The sequence below is a fragment of the Setaria viridis genome, chromosome 1 (genome assembly GCF_005286985.2).
Source record: "Setaria viridis chromosome 1, Setaria_viridis_v4.0, whole genome shotgun sequence".
Taxonomy (NCBI): domain Eukaryota; kingdom Viridiplantae; phylum Streptophyta; class Magnoliopsida; order Poales; family Poaceae; genus Setaria; species Setaria viridis.
The window spans coordinates 32229648-32245525 of record NC_048263.2 but is presented as its reverse complement, the minus strand read 5'-3'; the positions used below and the strand labels follow the sequence as shown (position 1 = coordinate 32245525).

At 48.6% G+C, this 15878-nt stretch overlaps 3 protein-coding genes across 5 annotated transcripts; 2 read left to right on the top strand and 1 right to left on the bottom strand.

The window, feature by feature from the left end:
• The first annotated feature begins 1117 nt into the window (after positions 1-1117).
• LOC117864168 (NAC domain-containing protein 7) lies at positions 1118-4984 on the top strand. Of its 2 annotated transcripts, none has more exons than XM_034748187.2 (5): positions 1118-1646; positions 1815-2007; positions 3342-3527; positions 3617-3888; positions 4015-4984. In XM_034748187.2, exons 3-5 carry the CDS (start codon positions 3365-3367, stop codon positions 4621-4623), a joined length of 1044 nt encoding a protein of 347 aa, XP_034604078.1. In that variant the 5' UTR covers positions 1118-1646; positions 1815-2007; positions 3342-3364; the 3' UTR covers positions 4624-4984. The 2 variants fall into 2 exon arrangements, with proteins under 2 accessions (XP_034604078.1, XP_034604086.1); XM_034748195.2 differs by having other exon boundaries at positions 1785-2007.
• A 122-nt stretch (positions 4985-5106) lies between these two features.
• Positions 5107-11386, bottom strand: LOC117864183 (thylakoid lumenal protein TL20.3, chloroplastic). Of its 2 annotated transcripts, XM_072294274.1 has the most exons (7): positions 10090-11386; positions 9934-9990; positions 8475-8504; positions 7845-7951; positions 7217-7251; positions 5637-5765; positions 5107-5519 (listed from the first exon to the last, which is right to left on the bottom strand). In XM_072294274.1, the coding sequence occupies exons 4-7, from the start codon at positions 7924-7926 to the stop codon at positions 5328-5330; spliced, it is 438 nt and encodes a 145-aa protein (XP_072150375.1). In that variant the 5' UTR covers positions 7927-7951; positions 8475-8504; positions 9934-9990; positions 10090-11386; the 3' UTR covers positions 5107-5327. The 2 variants fall into 2 exon arrangements, with proteins under 2 accessions (XP_072150375.1, XP_034604098.1); XM_034748207.2 differs by lacking the exons at positions 9934-9990; positions 10090-11386 and adding an exon at positions 8610-9143.
• Positions 11387-11601: 215 nt separating this feature from the next.
• On the top strand, positions 11602-15091 carry LOC117834003 (protein YABBY 4). The gene is given in 5 exon segments (XM_034713609.2): positions 11602-12069; positions 12072-12113; positions 12323-12476; positions 12479-12589; positions 15024-15091. Coding segments are annotated over 5 exon segments (453 nt in total). The 5' UTR covers positions 11602-11991.
• The last annotated feature ends 787 nt before the right edge of the window (positions 15092-15878 follow it).

The following is a 15878-nucleotide window of genomic DNA, read 5'->3' as shown; positions in this document are numbered from 1 at the left end:
CTTTCCCCTTTCTGCAAAGGGGACAATTGGCGCCTCGTGCGGGTGTGTGGAGCCCAGGGTTCATCAGCAGCTGCTCGGCACTACTATACCAGTAGTAGCAGAGCAGTATTGAAGGAGAAGCTGAAGGAAGCTATATATCCACGGAAAGAGCGGGGGGAAAAGCAAGGTTAGCTCATGATCAGGTCGAGCCCACGCCGGACCACCCGCCGCCACAGCCTGACGATCGACTCTCCCTGCCGGCCTCGGCATGCGCACGGCCTCTTCGATTCGCCTCGCATATAGACATTGTTTATCCTTTAGCTAATGTATAGTATATAGGGCATGCTTCTCGTTCAGCTCTCTTCTTTCTTTTGTTCTGTCATACGACTCGTTCTTCATATGTAACTAAACTACCCTGGTTATAGCCATCGACTCGACTGCCATGGTAGGTGACTGCGGCATGCGCGCTGTGAGTTTCCACCAACTGGGTGGATTGCTATTATTCCAGCACTGATTACCCAGGCAGCATCGCGATGGACCTGCTAGAATTAGTCTCACCAGAAGCTATATGGATTGCAGCACTGATTATACCAGTACTTGATAACTATAATAAAATTGCGGAACAGATCTGATTAAAAAGGCTATCATCGACAGGGATAAGATGTTTGGCTTCCTTTGCACTGGATTTTAATTTCCATTTGGAGAAGGGTCGCCATCAAAACATACTACTAGGTCGGTCGGCTCGGAAGTGGATCGATGGTGTCCAGGCAGATCGACAGAGCGACCGTGATGAGGATGGAATTGAAAATTATACTACTATAGACATGAAGCTTGACCTCGATCGGCCAGGGTGTGCATGCCCTACTGACGAGGCTACGAACTACGGCGAGAGAAGGCACCGATTGACGGCGGCTCGGCCTAGCCAGGGAATGGAGTGCGGCGAGCCTGCGACTGCTGCTCGGTGCATGTGGCATTCCGCAGAGCCAGCAGAGCTGAGGCCTGAAGAGCACTAGCAGTGTAGTGCTGCTTCCGCCTCTCCAGCTAAGCTTCCTCCAGTCTCCAGCGCCACCACCCCATATATATGTGGGCGCAACCCCGCGTCCCCCGTTACATTTCACTCCACTCCATCCCACCGCGTTCCCGGAGTCCCGGCCGGCGTCTCTCTCTCTCGCGAGAGGGAGGGACGCGGCTAGCTAGCCGGAGACGCGCAGGCCGGCCACGCGCGCGCGCTGATCGCGCGCAGGCGAGGTGACGACGAGAAAGAGGGGTTAGCCGGTTAGCTATATCTGCTGTCCTAGCCAACAACGCGGGCGCGGTCGCTGTTGGTGGCGGGTGGAGGTGGTGGCGGTTACAGTGGGGGAAAGGGGGACGCGGGCGGGCGGCCAATCGGGAAAGGGCAGAGGAGGATCCAGGGATCCCAGGATTTCTGCGCGCCCTAAACTTTGCCCGCAATCCATCCGCGCTTTCCGCGCACACCCTCCGCCCCACCGGTCCGCGTCAAGCCCCCCGGCCCCCGGCGTGTCGTCCCTCTCCTCTCCATCTCTCATTCCCCTTCCCCCATCCGCGCCTCCGGGCGGTGAAAGTGATCGGGCGTGCTGGCTTTGCTGCTGGCCTGACCTAGACAGCTCGTGCTGGTATATAAAGTGAAGGCGGGCTACAGACTGGTGGTAAGAGGCTAAGAGCCCCGTCTCTAGCTCATACATGTTCTTCTCCTCTCTTCTTCTCCAGCTTTCGCTGCGTGCTAGCTCCGTACGCGCGTCCTCGTTATAAATATATATCGTCGTGTTTGTACTGACTGGTTGAAGGCCGTGCGCGCGGCTGACGATCCATCTCAGCCGGGGCCGAAGGTTACAAGAAGTTCGCGGCAAGGTGGCTGCTGGTCTAGCTGGTGAAGTAGCATCGGAGGAGTTGTGAGTTTGGGACTGTGCTGTGCTGCTCTGGTGATTTCCTCGGAGGACTCTCTGGGCCGGCGAACAAGATTTGGTGCACAAAGCTTTGGCGAGGCTTCACCTCTTCCTGCGGCACACTGTAAGAGAGGCTTCTGTTTTCATCTTCCCATCAATGTTCTTCTCCTTTTCGTCTTACTTCCTTTGCCTAGTCTGTGGATACACGTCGCTGTGTAGTGCCACACACAGGCAGTACCCAGTAACACTAAGCTAGGTTTTAATTTGTATGGGTACGTTCTTTTGACGAATTTTATTTGGATATATCGGCCGTCGGCACTGATATATATATACATGGTATTCCAAAATCCAAACTCATACACCATACCCGAGTAAGGTATTAATTGAGGTCTAGTGTGTAATCTGTCTTTTGCATAGGATTAGCTAGGGTTAGATGATCGATTGAGATCCATGGAGAATTAAGCAAATATATATGGAAACACCTGGAATTTAAAATTTAATACCAGAAGTTTTTTTCCCAGTTCCTGTTTGAATTTTCGAACCGTTTTTCTTGTGAAATTTCTACAAACTTCCAGTGTTTCAAGTTTCTTTCTCTTTTGTTTTTCTCATTTTCAGTTTATGATGACATATTACTAGGTTATTCTATGTCAAATCAGACCCTCTATCTTCTGTAAATGTGTGGGTTTTTCGCACAATGGAAAGCTATGTAGGTATGTTTGGGTATACCATTCTTTGTCCAAACACCTAATAGAAATGAACGCTCCTAATAACCTTTTTTTCTTAAAAACTTCTTTGCCATATAATATATCATCATATGGGTCAAAGAAATATTGTTTGAGTGATGCATATTCATGTTTTTTAGATCATGTAGTAGTACTATACATTTCTTTCAACAGAAAGGTCAGCATGTGCACTAAGCTAGCTTCCTTGGCACAAAAGGAACCGAACGATCCAATGAATTAATCTGGTAATCGTATACATGATGAAAGTATGGTCCTTTTTATCTACTGCCATGATTGCTCACTTTTCCTGAAAATATCATCCTAGTGGAAATGAAACAAAAAAACGTCTGATCCATTCCTGGACTGTGTGGACTCGGAACATGCATGTACGCACAATATATTTTCAAGCAATACCAAATGTGGATCTTGAGTAGCAGATAATTATTTTTTGAGAGAACAAAGCAAAATTATGGGATTTCTCTGTATAATGCTCAGAGTAGAAACGCTTAGATGTGTGTTCAATCCTGATATGCGTGCTTCTTACTGTGGTGTCCAGGCGTCCAGTATAGAAATGGTTGTGTGCATGATCATATATAGTATATGTGCCATGTATATATGATGACTAAGGCGTATGACTAGGCAACCTTTTACGTGGCTTTGAGTTTAACGGCATGGCAATGGCATGCTAAATTGCTGATGAACCCTTTTACTGAACTTGTTACGTGACCCCGTGCAGTTACTGGGGTTCAGCGGAATAGGATGGACACTGCTTTCTCCCATGTCCCCCCTGGATTCCGTTTCCACCCCACAGACGAGGAACTCGTCGACTACTACCTGAGGAAGAAGGTGGCGTCGAACAAGATCGACCTGGACGTGATAAAAGACGTCGATCTGTACAAAATTGAGCCCTGGGACCTCCAAGGTAAGAAATACATTCTGACAGTAGCAGTTCATGCAACAGAGACTAAAAAGAAAAACACATTCAATTGACACTGCATTTGGAATGGGCAGAGAAGTGCAAGATCGGGATGGAGGAGCAGAACGAGTGGTACTTCTTCAGCCACAAGGACAAGAAGTACCCGACGGGCACCCGCACCAACCGGGCGACCACCGCCGGCTTCTGGAAGGCCACGGGGCGGGACAAGCCCATCTACACCAAGAACTGCCTCGTCGGTATGAGGAAGACCCTCGTCTTCTACCGCGGCCGCGCGCCCAACGGCCAGAAGTCCGACTGGATAATGCACGAGTACCGCCTCGAGACCACCGAGAACGGCACCGCCCCTGTACGTATCAGTCCAAGCCTACCTTCCTGAACGAGCCTTTTCTCATGTCTGATCGAGTGAGCATGCCATTCAGCTGACACCACTTGTTGCTTTCTGCTTGCCCTGAATGATTAATGAATGGTTCAGGAGGAAGGATGGGTGGTCTGCCGGGTGTTCAAGAAGCGGGTGGCGACCGTGCGGAGGATGGCCGACGGCGCGCCGTGCTGGTTCGACGACCACGTCGCCGGGTTCATGCCGCCGGACATCGGCTCGCCGAGGCAGCTGATGATGCATCACCACCACCACCCGACCGCGGCGGCGTACGGCGGGCAGCAGCTCTACCACTGCAAGCCGGAGCTGGAGTATCACCACCTCCTGCCCAGCCAGGAGGCATTCTTGCAGCAGCTGCCTCAGCTGGAGAGCCCCAAACCTCCCGGCGCCTACATCGCCCAAGGAAGCTGCAGCCTCCAGTCCTCCGACGAGGCTTCCAAGTACGCCGCCGCGCTTCAAGCACCGATGGAGCCCGCCTCCTACATGGCCGCCACCGGCGACGACGACTCGGTCACTGACTGGAGGGTGCTCGACAAGTTCGTCGCGTCCCAGCTGTTCAGCCACGGCGACGGCGCTCCGAAAGAGGCCGGTTACTCCAATCCGGCGCAGGTGTTCCACGCTGAGCACAAGCAGCCACAAGAGGCACTGGACTACGCCTCCACGTCTGCCAGTGGCGGCGGCGGCGAGGCTGACCTGTGGAAATAGCTGCCACAGAACGTACACGAATGAATCCATTGGATGCCGTATACAATTCATTATACCTCCCAAAATCTGATCTAGTGTACAAATATATAGCAGGCAATACATGTCATGGCACGTGAGGACATACACATGCATAATAAACATGTAACCGAAGTGGTTATATATATTGTTTGACATGAGGTCTCAGGACCTGATTGTTAATAAGGTAGAGCTAGCTGAGAGCTGAAGCTAAGGAGCTTCAGTAACTGACTTGGCAATTTGTAAAGAATAGTCAAGCTGTCGATGGGCGTCTAATTGTGCGGTCCATCATCCAGAACGGCAGCTCTGGTCGCTGCCGATCGATGCATCAGCAATGTTTGTGAAATGGAGTGGAAAGTTTATTTACCGAGACAATCCGGTCAATCCCATGTTGAACTTCTGCTTTTGGATGTATTGGCTCCAGAAAAAAAGCAGAGGGGCCTTCTTTCGAGCAAGGGACACATGATATGATCTGTTTCAAATACATACAATGCTATGTATATGCTGTTCACTGCTCATTGCCCATATTTCATCTACATCCGAAGTTTCTGATTCTGCTGCAACCTTACAACAGTTGCAAGAGAAGACGAAGAAAAACGACTGATTTCTCTGCACTATCCTGCTCTCACTCAATCTCCAATGTATATACAGCATCCAGTGACCAGTTTCTGTGTTTGATCAATCCTCTCTTACTTTGCATCGCACATACCTGTACCCGAATCACAGAAACCATCGCGGTCAAGAAGTTTCTGTGGTGGGGCACTCAACAGAGGGGATGAAGGGCTCCCATATGCATTTCGACGGCTATTGCCACATCCTAGGCTTTTTCGGGTGCTTACCCCTGTTATGGGGTTGGTTCCGCTTGCATATTTGCATAATGCCTACAAAAGTAATATCAGAAATTAAGAGCTCGCACAAACATTGACCATGGAACCTGACCGTCAACAAGAATAACAGCATCACTATGTGATGCCATTGCCATTTATGAAACTATATACCTGTTTCTGTGGTAGGTCAATAACAGCATCACTGAAGTCAGCGCCTTCAATAATCGCTCCTCCAAGATCACTACGTGTGAGGACTGACCGTACAAGAACAGCATTTGTAAGGTTGGCTTCATTGAGAACCTGTCAGCAGTATACAATGTCTCAAAACTTGTTTGAACTGCAAGTCTGCCGAGTAATTATGTATTTAGACAACTTCATATAGCAAATTCAGAACAGGAGTATAGACTCCACTAATTGCCATGGTATATTGGACTCAAAATCTTGAAAATCGACATTTGCATGTCTAACAAGTAACAACACAAGCATCAAGTACATAACACCAGAAGAAATATGAGATTCTATTACTACACCTGGTTCTTCATCTGACTTTCCTTACAAAACCATAATTTGGATGGTTCAATGGCTAACAGAAGAGGATTTTTAAAGTAATAATTCCTGACAATGTGTAACAGGAGCTCGAAAACACACAGAAACTGCTCGCTGGTCGTCAATAGTGATCAAAAATTGCCTCCTGGCAACTCTCCCATCCACCGGACACTGGGCTTGCTGCCTAATAATGGACTAATTGCTCAAAAGAGTTTTGACCTCAGGATGACCAATAGAGGGCACCAAGAAGCTGCTCATACTAGCGGTTTGGTAGTAAAAGGAAAGAAAGAAACAGGTGAATCTTCTAAAATGCATTGGACACCATTCTGCAAATCCAAGTTTGATCTCATGGAGGAAGAAGCACCTGGAGCCTAGCTGGAGCAAAATGCCTCCAGGCTGCAAGGGAGAAACCTGGGAGCAGATGATTGCCAGAATATATAAGAGAAGGATTTTGCCTACTGCTTTTCTCTAATGTATTTTGTGGAGTACCGAACGCTAGGTAACTTGGTGGAGCCTCCACAGTTGAGAGGCTGGCCACCCAGGTGAACCTTGGTGCTCACAGCAGGGGCTGGCTCACAGGTCGTGTGAATACCTAATAGGTTGGGTAGTCCCCTGACAGAGCCGAGGGGGCATCTCTCCCTGACTCCCTGTGGTCAAGTTTTTTCCAAGATAATTATGTGGGTAGCTCTGCTATATATAATTTTCTGAAAAAAGTACACCTACTCAGACCAAGAATTATGCTTCATTACATTCTTTTTTAACATCCCCATGTTAAAATCCTGTACTTTCTGTCTCATTGTACAACCCCTGAAACTCTGATCTCACTCTTTTTTCAAGGATTTACTGAAAGGATACTTGAAACAGAGGATGTGAATGAAACATATATTAGTATTAGAATAAAAGTGGAGATAACATGTCATTAGTGCACCGATTTGGGTCCTATTTTGATATCTTTTATTAACCTTAAAAATCAAGCAGGATCATTGACATCATAATTTATTACTACGGAAAAGGAGAAAACGTAGGGACAGCGTTTAATGCTGACCTAGAAATTAGCCGTGTATGCTCCATCTACGCCTACAATCAATGGAATATGGACCATATATTTCAATAAACACAAGATATCACATGCATTTGGGCAAAATATTGGCATTCTACAACAACATGGCAAAGCTAAAGCTTAAAAGTACTAATTCAGGCTTTACCATGCGGTCCATTAGCGTATCACTCAAATCAGCACCTGAAAAGGAGAAAACAATAACACTGTGAAAATAAATTACAAAATAACTGTATGAAAAATACAAACTTATTTCAAGGTCATACTCTAAAATGCAGTAAAAATCACATCACTAGGATACAAAGATTCAGATACAAAGCCCATTTTTGTAATTTCGTTAACATTAAGGGAGGTTGCTGATTTGATTCAAAATCTCCTAGACAATGTGTTGCGCGCACTGAGAACCAGATAGCCAGGTTTGAATTTGGAGTCAATCCCCTCATAACTCTTAAGCGAATGCCAGAAGCCCAGAACTACTAACAAACTATAAAATAAATAGTACCGTGATGAGTCAACTTGGAAACAAAATGAAACACAGTTAGCTTCCTGTTCTGATTTTGTACTGCGATGGTAGCGAGGAGCTTGTTAATGTAACAGATAAGAGGATCTCTATGATATCTCTGGTTGAGTAGCTTTCTTGTTAAGGCACATCAGAGGACCACTGACCACTAAATAAAGGTAATTATGTGCATCAATTACACTACACACATCATGTACGAGAATATAGACAATGAATAAAAACTATCCACATAATGAAAAGCTGTTGTTTCACTCACCAGTGAAATTTGCCTTATAAGCAACAGCCTTTTCAAGATAGGCACCATTGAATGTGGAACCACTGAAATCTGACTCTCTCATGTCAGCAGATGTGAAGTTGGCTCTCCTATACCAATAAATGATGAATTAGGGAAAGAAGAGACTAGGAATAACAAATCTACTATTTCTGTAGTTATCCATATCATAAATAACTATTCTCCTGGAATACTGTTTAGCTCCGGTGTCCTTATAGTAATTCTGCAGCATATTTGTTCCACATTTTGTCCATACGAGTTAAAGGAACGGTCAGAAAATGCATACGGACACAATCTGACCTTCTGGCCACAATACCAACATGCTTAACAATTTTGGCGATACACGATTATTATCATTATACCCTGGAACTAGTGAAGCTGTGTGGAGTGAGGCAGTGTGTGCTAATGCCTACTGCCTACACTTCCAGAGAGCAAAAATTGCATTCAGACCCAAGCAGGCAGAAAGCCAGAAACTAAGCTAACTTATGTCCAATGTTGAAGTTGAAAAACAGGATTCCTCTTGATGGAATTTTCACTAAATCTATCAGCTGCAGTAGAATGTGGCATGGAAGAAATGAGGAATTCTATCTTGAACAAGCGAAATTAAGAACCCACCTGAAGTTCTCGTTAACATGGACGGCCTTCCTGCAAAACAGGCCGCAAAACCATCAAATCAGCAACGCAATTTAACAAAAAACGACTAAATGAGCATGAAGAGGAGACCCAAAAGAAGAAGATTCGCCGGCCTACTTGAGGTCGGCCGAGCCGAACTGCGCGGCGGAGCCGATGCCGAACTCGCCCCGCTGCTCGGCCTCGAACCTGTTCAGGTCCGCGTAGGCCGGCATCGCCGCGGCGACCACGGCCGCCGCGATCGCGGCGGATACCGCGGCGCGCCACCTCGGCTGCTGCGGCGCCGGCGAGGCGCTCGACGCATTGCCGCCCCCGCAGGCCGGGCGGTCGGGCGCCGCCTGGCAGGAGACGCGCAGCAGGCGGCGAGGGGGGCAGCGGGAGAAGGAAGGGAGTTTCGTGGGACGGGCGGCGGCGGCAGCGATAGGGGAGGTGGATGCAAGAGTCATGGCGGCGGCGGGTTCCGGGTTCGAGGCGAGGAGCGGTGGCCCGTGGCCGCTAGGTGCAGCGGGGAAGAAGAGGGTGAGGTGGGGTCGTGGGGAGCAGCCGAACAGGGGAAGGCGACGGACTAGTGGTGGCTCGCGCGCGAACGCGTAAACCGCCTGCGGAGCCGTCGGGCCACGGACGCGGAGAAAAGGTCCAGCGTTTCTGCGGATATTGGGCTGTCAGTGACCCTGTGTGATATTTGGGCCTTAGGTGGGCTTCTTTTGCATTGTAGATTGGCCCTTTTGTTCACACACGATCTTTTTTCTTTTTCCTGCCTCTCATCAAGATACAGTTGCTGTTCATGTACGAACACACGCACACCTCGCTCACACCACACGTACACAAACAATTCTACAACCACATCTAAATAGCAGACCGCGTTTTTGAATTGGGACCATCCATGACTCCGTAGGTGATGGGAACGTCGCATTCCTTTGTGGCTCCACGAGACAACGAAATTTATTTCCGGAGGCAACGAAATTTCCGAGTAAAGGAAGAGATGGGAGGGGTACTACTAGCTGCGGAGTGTGGACTGTGGCACAGGCGTGTAGCTACGGGGACCAGATGCACGCTCAAGAGACTAACGAGAGAGCTAGCTACCGGCCGGCTGGCCGGAAGGACATGGAATCTAGCTCCGGCAGTGGCATCAGCCCTTCGCTGTTGCAGAGGCAAGCATACATGCATGCTCGCGGTTGCTCATCAGGCCCTCAGAGAGAGAAAAATGTCACAAGCGCCCGGCTCCTCTTATGCGATTCACATCAACCTAAGTCAAACTCAATAATCTAAGTCAAACTCAATAATCTAAGTGTTCAGTCAGAATCCAGGATCACAAATTCACAAACATCATGGTTTCAGACTTGCAGGACTCTCCATGGTGCAACAAAATACATGGCAGCTCAATTATTGAACAAGAATGCTGAATTATTGAAAAAGAAAGCTGAAGTTGGAGAGATAAGCATACCTCTTGCTTCAAATGACATGAAGGAACTCTAATCTCCACAATTCAACTCTGCAAGCTCTACAATTTGATGATTAATGTAAGCTAATAGTGAGATGATTAATGTAAGCTAACAAGTTATAATCAAAAACCTTGATGACAAATGAATATGATTGATACCTTCTCTTCAAGTGCTTCACAATTTTTTAAATCTCTTATGATTTCTTCTAGATCCACATTCCTGGGCGATGAATGTAGCCAGCTTTGTGCACACATATCAGTGCCTCAACCATCTTGGGTGACAAAGAGCTCCGAAAGAGAGAAACCACTCGACCACTGATGCTAAAAGCAGACTCTGAAGCTACCGTAAACACTTGTACTGCAAGAACATCTTTGGCTATTTTTGAATAGTTAGGCTGATTAGGATTCATCGGAGAATAGGACACAATGGACTGGTAAGCTAGTTAGGGCCGCATTTCCATTGCTGATCATAAAGAAATATCCATTTACTAATATTAAGTTCCTAAATTCACAATGACTAGCACAGCTGAATCCAACTCTGACTGAGCTAGCTAGCTGTTCACCCCCTACCTTGTGGTTGCAGCGAGTGTACATTTCAGAAACCTGATGGTTGTTCACTCACAATGACTATCACAGAATGTTTGGAGAATCACAACCACAAAGTTTTTGATATAGTGTCATACGGACACACTAAAGTATAGTTAACTATGCGACATTCAGAGCAGGAAACATCAATTAGTAAGGTAGAAAGAAACATTAAAATCCCTCAGTTCCAGGATGTACTCGCACATCCTGTCCCTAATCACCCAAATCCTAACTAATCGCCCCCCACATTTATCATTTTCCACATTTATCTCATCATCATTCTGTAAGAAAGGTTGACAAGAACCGGAAATTGTAATGATTCATCGTGTCCTAATCATACAGAAAGGTTGACAAGAACCGGAAATTGTAATGATTCATCCTGTCCTAATCACCAAAATCCTACCCAATCACTCCCTAATCATTAGCAACACCTAATGTTGACAAGAATCGAGCAACAAGAATCAAGCGCTACTATGGATCGGGCAACAGTTTACCTGTCCTTGGGTCGCCACCATGAAAACTCCACCGCGAGGAATGGATCTCTGATTTCCTTCGCTGCTGTGACAACGAACTTGGATCATAGGGATGTCCTGATCTCTATGTCTGCCGCCTAGAGAAGTCACGACCTCCTCGCCTTCTGCGGTCGCTGCACAGAGAAGCTGCGATTTCCTCGTCCTCATCACCAAGGAGGCTTCACTGCGTGGAAGGTTGGACTTCGGCCTTCCTTCATAGCTGCGGTGGGGAGCTAGCACCATGGGGGCGTCTTCATCTCCAAGTTCACCGCCCCTGCCAGGAGAAGCCGCGGTCTCCTCGTCCTCGCCCCCCACTGCCGCCGCTGCCACTAGATGGAGAAGATGCGACATGTCGATCCACCGCCGGATGGGACGACGGGTTTACCTGGGCTTTCCGGTTCTAAACCGTCTTCATTTTAGCCTGTTCTAGATATATGGGCTTAACCCGGAAACCGTTCAAACCGTCCAATATCACTTTCCCGGATTAAGACGGGTTGGGTTCGCTGGTTCCAACGGGTTGGACCAAACCGGTGAACCGGCCTACTGCCATCCTGTAACCTCCAGCCGCCCTGCGGCAAATCTGCTCTGCCATTCTGTAATTCTGCATGCCCCAGAAAGAGAAAATATATTGCCTCAAAAAACACATTTCTGCAATTTGCAGGAGCTTGCCCTGTGATTGCTAGCTTCCTCCGGCAACTGTAATGTTCTGCAAATCCAAGAGGCTCTAGCTATCTCCCAACGAACCGATCGGGGCTCGCGTTACTCTAGCGATATCCACATTACACGGCTCTCCATTTCCTACCTGCCCTACTCGCCCACCCGCTTTCCCCATGCCCAGGTCCATATATCCACCACGCTGTCCGCGGCGGTCTACACCCCAGCCCCCAGGACCTGCGGGAGCCGAAATCTATCGTGATGTCGTCGAAATCTATCGGTCTACATTCGATCGTCGAAATCTATCGTGATGTCGTCCTCGTCCTCCTCGTCGTCGGCCGCCATCCCGCTGGACCACCTCGCGCCGTCCCCCACCGAGCGGCACTGCTACCGTGCTACGTGCACTGCAACTGCTGCGAAACCATCCTCGCCGTACGTGCAGTGCGGTGGCGCCGCCGAGCGCGCGCGCCCCACCCACCTACCCGACACCGCCCTTCTTCCGCTCCTCCTGCTATAGCTTAGCTGCTTTACTTTGCTTGCCTGTGTTTACTCCTTTCTTTCTTCCGCTTCTTGACGGTTTGTTACTGATCATTCATTCATTCTGTGCTGATGTAATGTGATCTCTGGTTTCCGCGGCGCAGGTCGGCGTGCCGTGCAGCAGCCTGTTCAAGACGGTGACGGTGCGCTGCGGCCACTGCGCCAGCATGCTCTCCGTCAACCTCCACGGCCTCCTGCTCCCGCCCGCGGCGCAGGTGCCGAGCTTCCTGATGAACCAGGCGAGCGCCAACGTGAGCGCCGCAGCAACAGCAGCTGCGGCAGCAACCTGCCGGCCGCGCCGATGCCGGAAGCGAAGCCGCCTGTGCAGCAGGAGCCCGAGCTGAAGAAGAGCTCCTCGTCGGTGAACAGGCGTAAGGACTAGTTACATCGTGGAACTAGTGAAGCTGCATGGACTATGAAGTGCGCGCGCTAATGCCTACTGTTACAAATAATCCTTGATGGTCATCCTGATTGTATGTTTATTTTTGCTTTCGTGCTTTAGTCGTTTCCTTTCATGAAGTAGCAGCATGGCACTAGTGTTGATGGTTTAATGGTTCTGGAGTTAGCACTTGCTTTCCCTTTACATAATCAAGCATTGCAAAGGAGAAAAGCTGCCCGGTTAGTGCAGCACCAAATTGTGGTGTTCATTGTTTTTGCGTGCACCTTCCTGAGTTCGCCAGCGGCAAGTTCTGCGGTGAACTCCAACACCTACACATCCGTTGAGCAACTTATGTTCAATATTGAAGTTGGAAGACGTGATTACTTTTTATCGACTATTCAGTAAATCTATCTGCTACAGCTCAAGTTGGCACGGACGGTCAAGGGTGGTGGCTCGCGCGCGAGCACGTAATCGCCAGCGCAGCCGTCGGGCCACCCACGGATGCGGAGAAAAAGGATCCAGCGTTTCATACGGATGCTGGGCTGTTTGTGTGTTAAAGTTGGGCCTTAGTGGGCTTCTCTTGCATTGTAGATTGGCCCAATCTGAAACCGGAGTTGGGTTTACATAGCCCAAACTGACTCCTCAGTTGAACACACAGCTCACAAGCGCACACCATCATTTAGCTCATGAGGCGGTTGTTTCGCGAAACAACGATCTCTTTCTCTCTTTTCACCCTCTTTCATTCATATCATAAAAAATCCTACGTGACACTGCATTAGACGACCTATGAGACCGCTGACGTGTAGCAATGTATTTGCTCTTAGGGGCGGATCCAGAATTGTAACTGGAGCAGGACCAGGCCAGTGTACATTGATCTTATATATGTGGAGATATTTGGGCTGATATAAACCTCTCAGTTCATTTGCACTGCATAAGACATGGAAATATGAGGTTTTTAAGTTGTCTCATGGAAATTTATTGCCCTAAGGAGCAGACTTCTGTCACCCCAAAACAATGGAATGTCGATGCATGGTTTCATTGCACTATTACCAAGACTGCCATGTTATCTTTTCAATGAAATGAAATGGCCACTCTCAATGCAACAGTTTCATTGCATAATTTCATAAACAGCTTGCAACATTTAATTTTAGCGTGAGTTATGATCAAATGTGTCATGAGATGAAACTATAACATCCTCGGTGCAAGTTTCATTAGGTTTCATGGGACTTGGTAACTGTGTCAGGTGGGTTTCATGAGGATGAAACTGTCTTCTCATCTCTCCTCATAATTAAGTTGCCAAGTCAGCAACACTGATCGATGATGTGGCATAAGATTTAATGTCCATGAAATCCTCAGCATATAAAGATTCATATTGCAGTTGCATTGATTTTTCATCTACCGCATAGGCCAACGAAACGTTGTTGCTTTGCGCGGAGAAATGTCAATTATAAAGAGTCATATTGCAGTTGCTTGAAACCTAGAAAACATGACAAAATATTTAATACCACAAGAAGCGTGTATTTAATTCACAACGAACTATTGTTGTATTACTTTATAATCGTCTATGTATGTTCTGGGAAAAACACACACAGATAGAGAACTATTTGCAACACTTTGGGATTTTAAGAGGGTGGTCCGGTGGTATAGATCCCACAAGCGCGTCCAACTTGAGGGGTGATAGATGCCTGTCTGATAAACTCGTTATGCAACTTGCAAGTCACCGAGTTTAATCTACATACTTGTTGCTTGGAGCTTGATGGAGAGCACTGGACGCCCGGGTAGCCTCTTGCTCGTAGGATCGTAGCTGTTCTTTGTGGCCTCGCACCTGTACTATTACCTCGGTAGCCGCAGCTAACGACGAAGTTATAGACATGCATGGATGCCCGTGCTGTACGCACAATGTAGGTACGGACGGCCGTCGCGAGCTTTCGACCGATAGCTGCCTGTAAGCTAGGCTGCTTCCGCGGAGTGCCGGAGTCGGCCTGGATTGGAATCTCCAACCCGACCACATCTGCTCCAACACCAGCGCTACTGTCAATTCATTTCTGAATCCCGATCAGGTTCATCCGTTCAGGCCTGCATGCGGCAGCAGTCTGATCCGATCATAACGAATCGAAGCTCCTTATAAATTATTTGTAGCTTCTACCGTCTGCTGTTACACCTGCCTATACACATATAGAAGTATTGAGCTCAAGGTAGGAATGGCTCCTGTATCGATCCGTAGATAGGTTGCAGGCTTGCAGCTAAGTTGACCTTGCGAGCTAGCTAGCCGATCGTACGGCTACTGCATATGCACGCGTCGCGTGGCCACCTTCCTTTTCTCTGGGTCCCTAGATCCTATACTACTGCAAGCTTTCGTTTATTTTTACTCTATTAGCTGTGGCCTTGCTTCGCGCCTTGGTGGTTGCTGCTGCGTTCTGAGCGAGCGGCTCAGCGCAAGCAGCAGCTTGCTGCAGCCTACGCCGTTTCGGTCAGCTCTCAGGCTCTCAGCTAGCTCCGACTCCAAACCAAGCAGCAGCTGCATATATGCTTGATGCTTGGCTGCTTGGTTCGTTTTTTTTTCCCCAAGTCGCCACAACTCACAACTACACATGGAGATGCATGGGTCATGTAATTTAACGCACGCTGCTGCGCCACGCTCGATCGCGTTGCAAACTTGCGACGCGCCCATGCCTGCATCGATCGATGTGCATGGCGATGGGAACATGAGCGCGCGGTGCCCCTGTGCGTGTGCGTGCGGCCGCAGCGGCGCGCCACATGCGCGCCACACTAGCTTCAACAGTCGCGTCGGTCCCCGGCCCGGCCGCGCGCCTACAGACGCCGATCGGACGCGCCGAGCTTTTCTTTTGTCCGTTTCTCCTCTCCGAGAACAATTGAAGGAAGAGAAGGGAGGGGAGGGGAGGTCTACTACTAGCGGCGGAGAGTGGACTGTGGCACGGGCGTGTAGCTACGGGGACCAGCTCTAGCGGCCGGCCGGCCGGGCAGGCCGTAAGGACATGGAATCTAGCTCCGGCAGTGGCACCAGCCCATCGCTGTTGCAGAGGCAAGCGTACATGCATGCGGCTGCCCAGGCCTCATCAGAGAGAGAAAAATTGTCACAACCGGAGCGGCTACTCTCAGGCCATCCTGTAATTTCCAGAGCCGGCCTGCAAATCTGCTCTGCCATCCTGTAACTTTGAATGCCCCCAAAGGAAAACATGTTGCCTCAAAAAATATTTCTGCGATTTGCAGGAGCTTGCCCAGTGATAGCTAGCTTCCTTCTTGCGGCTGCAATTTCTGCA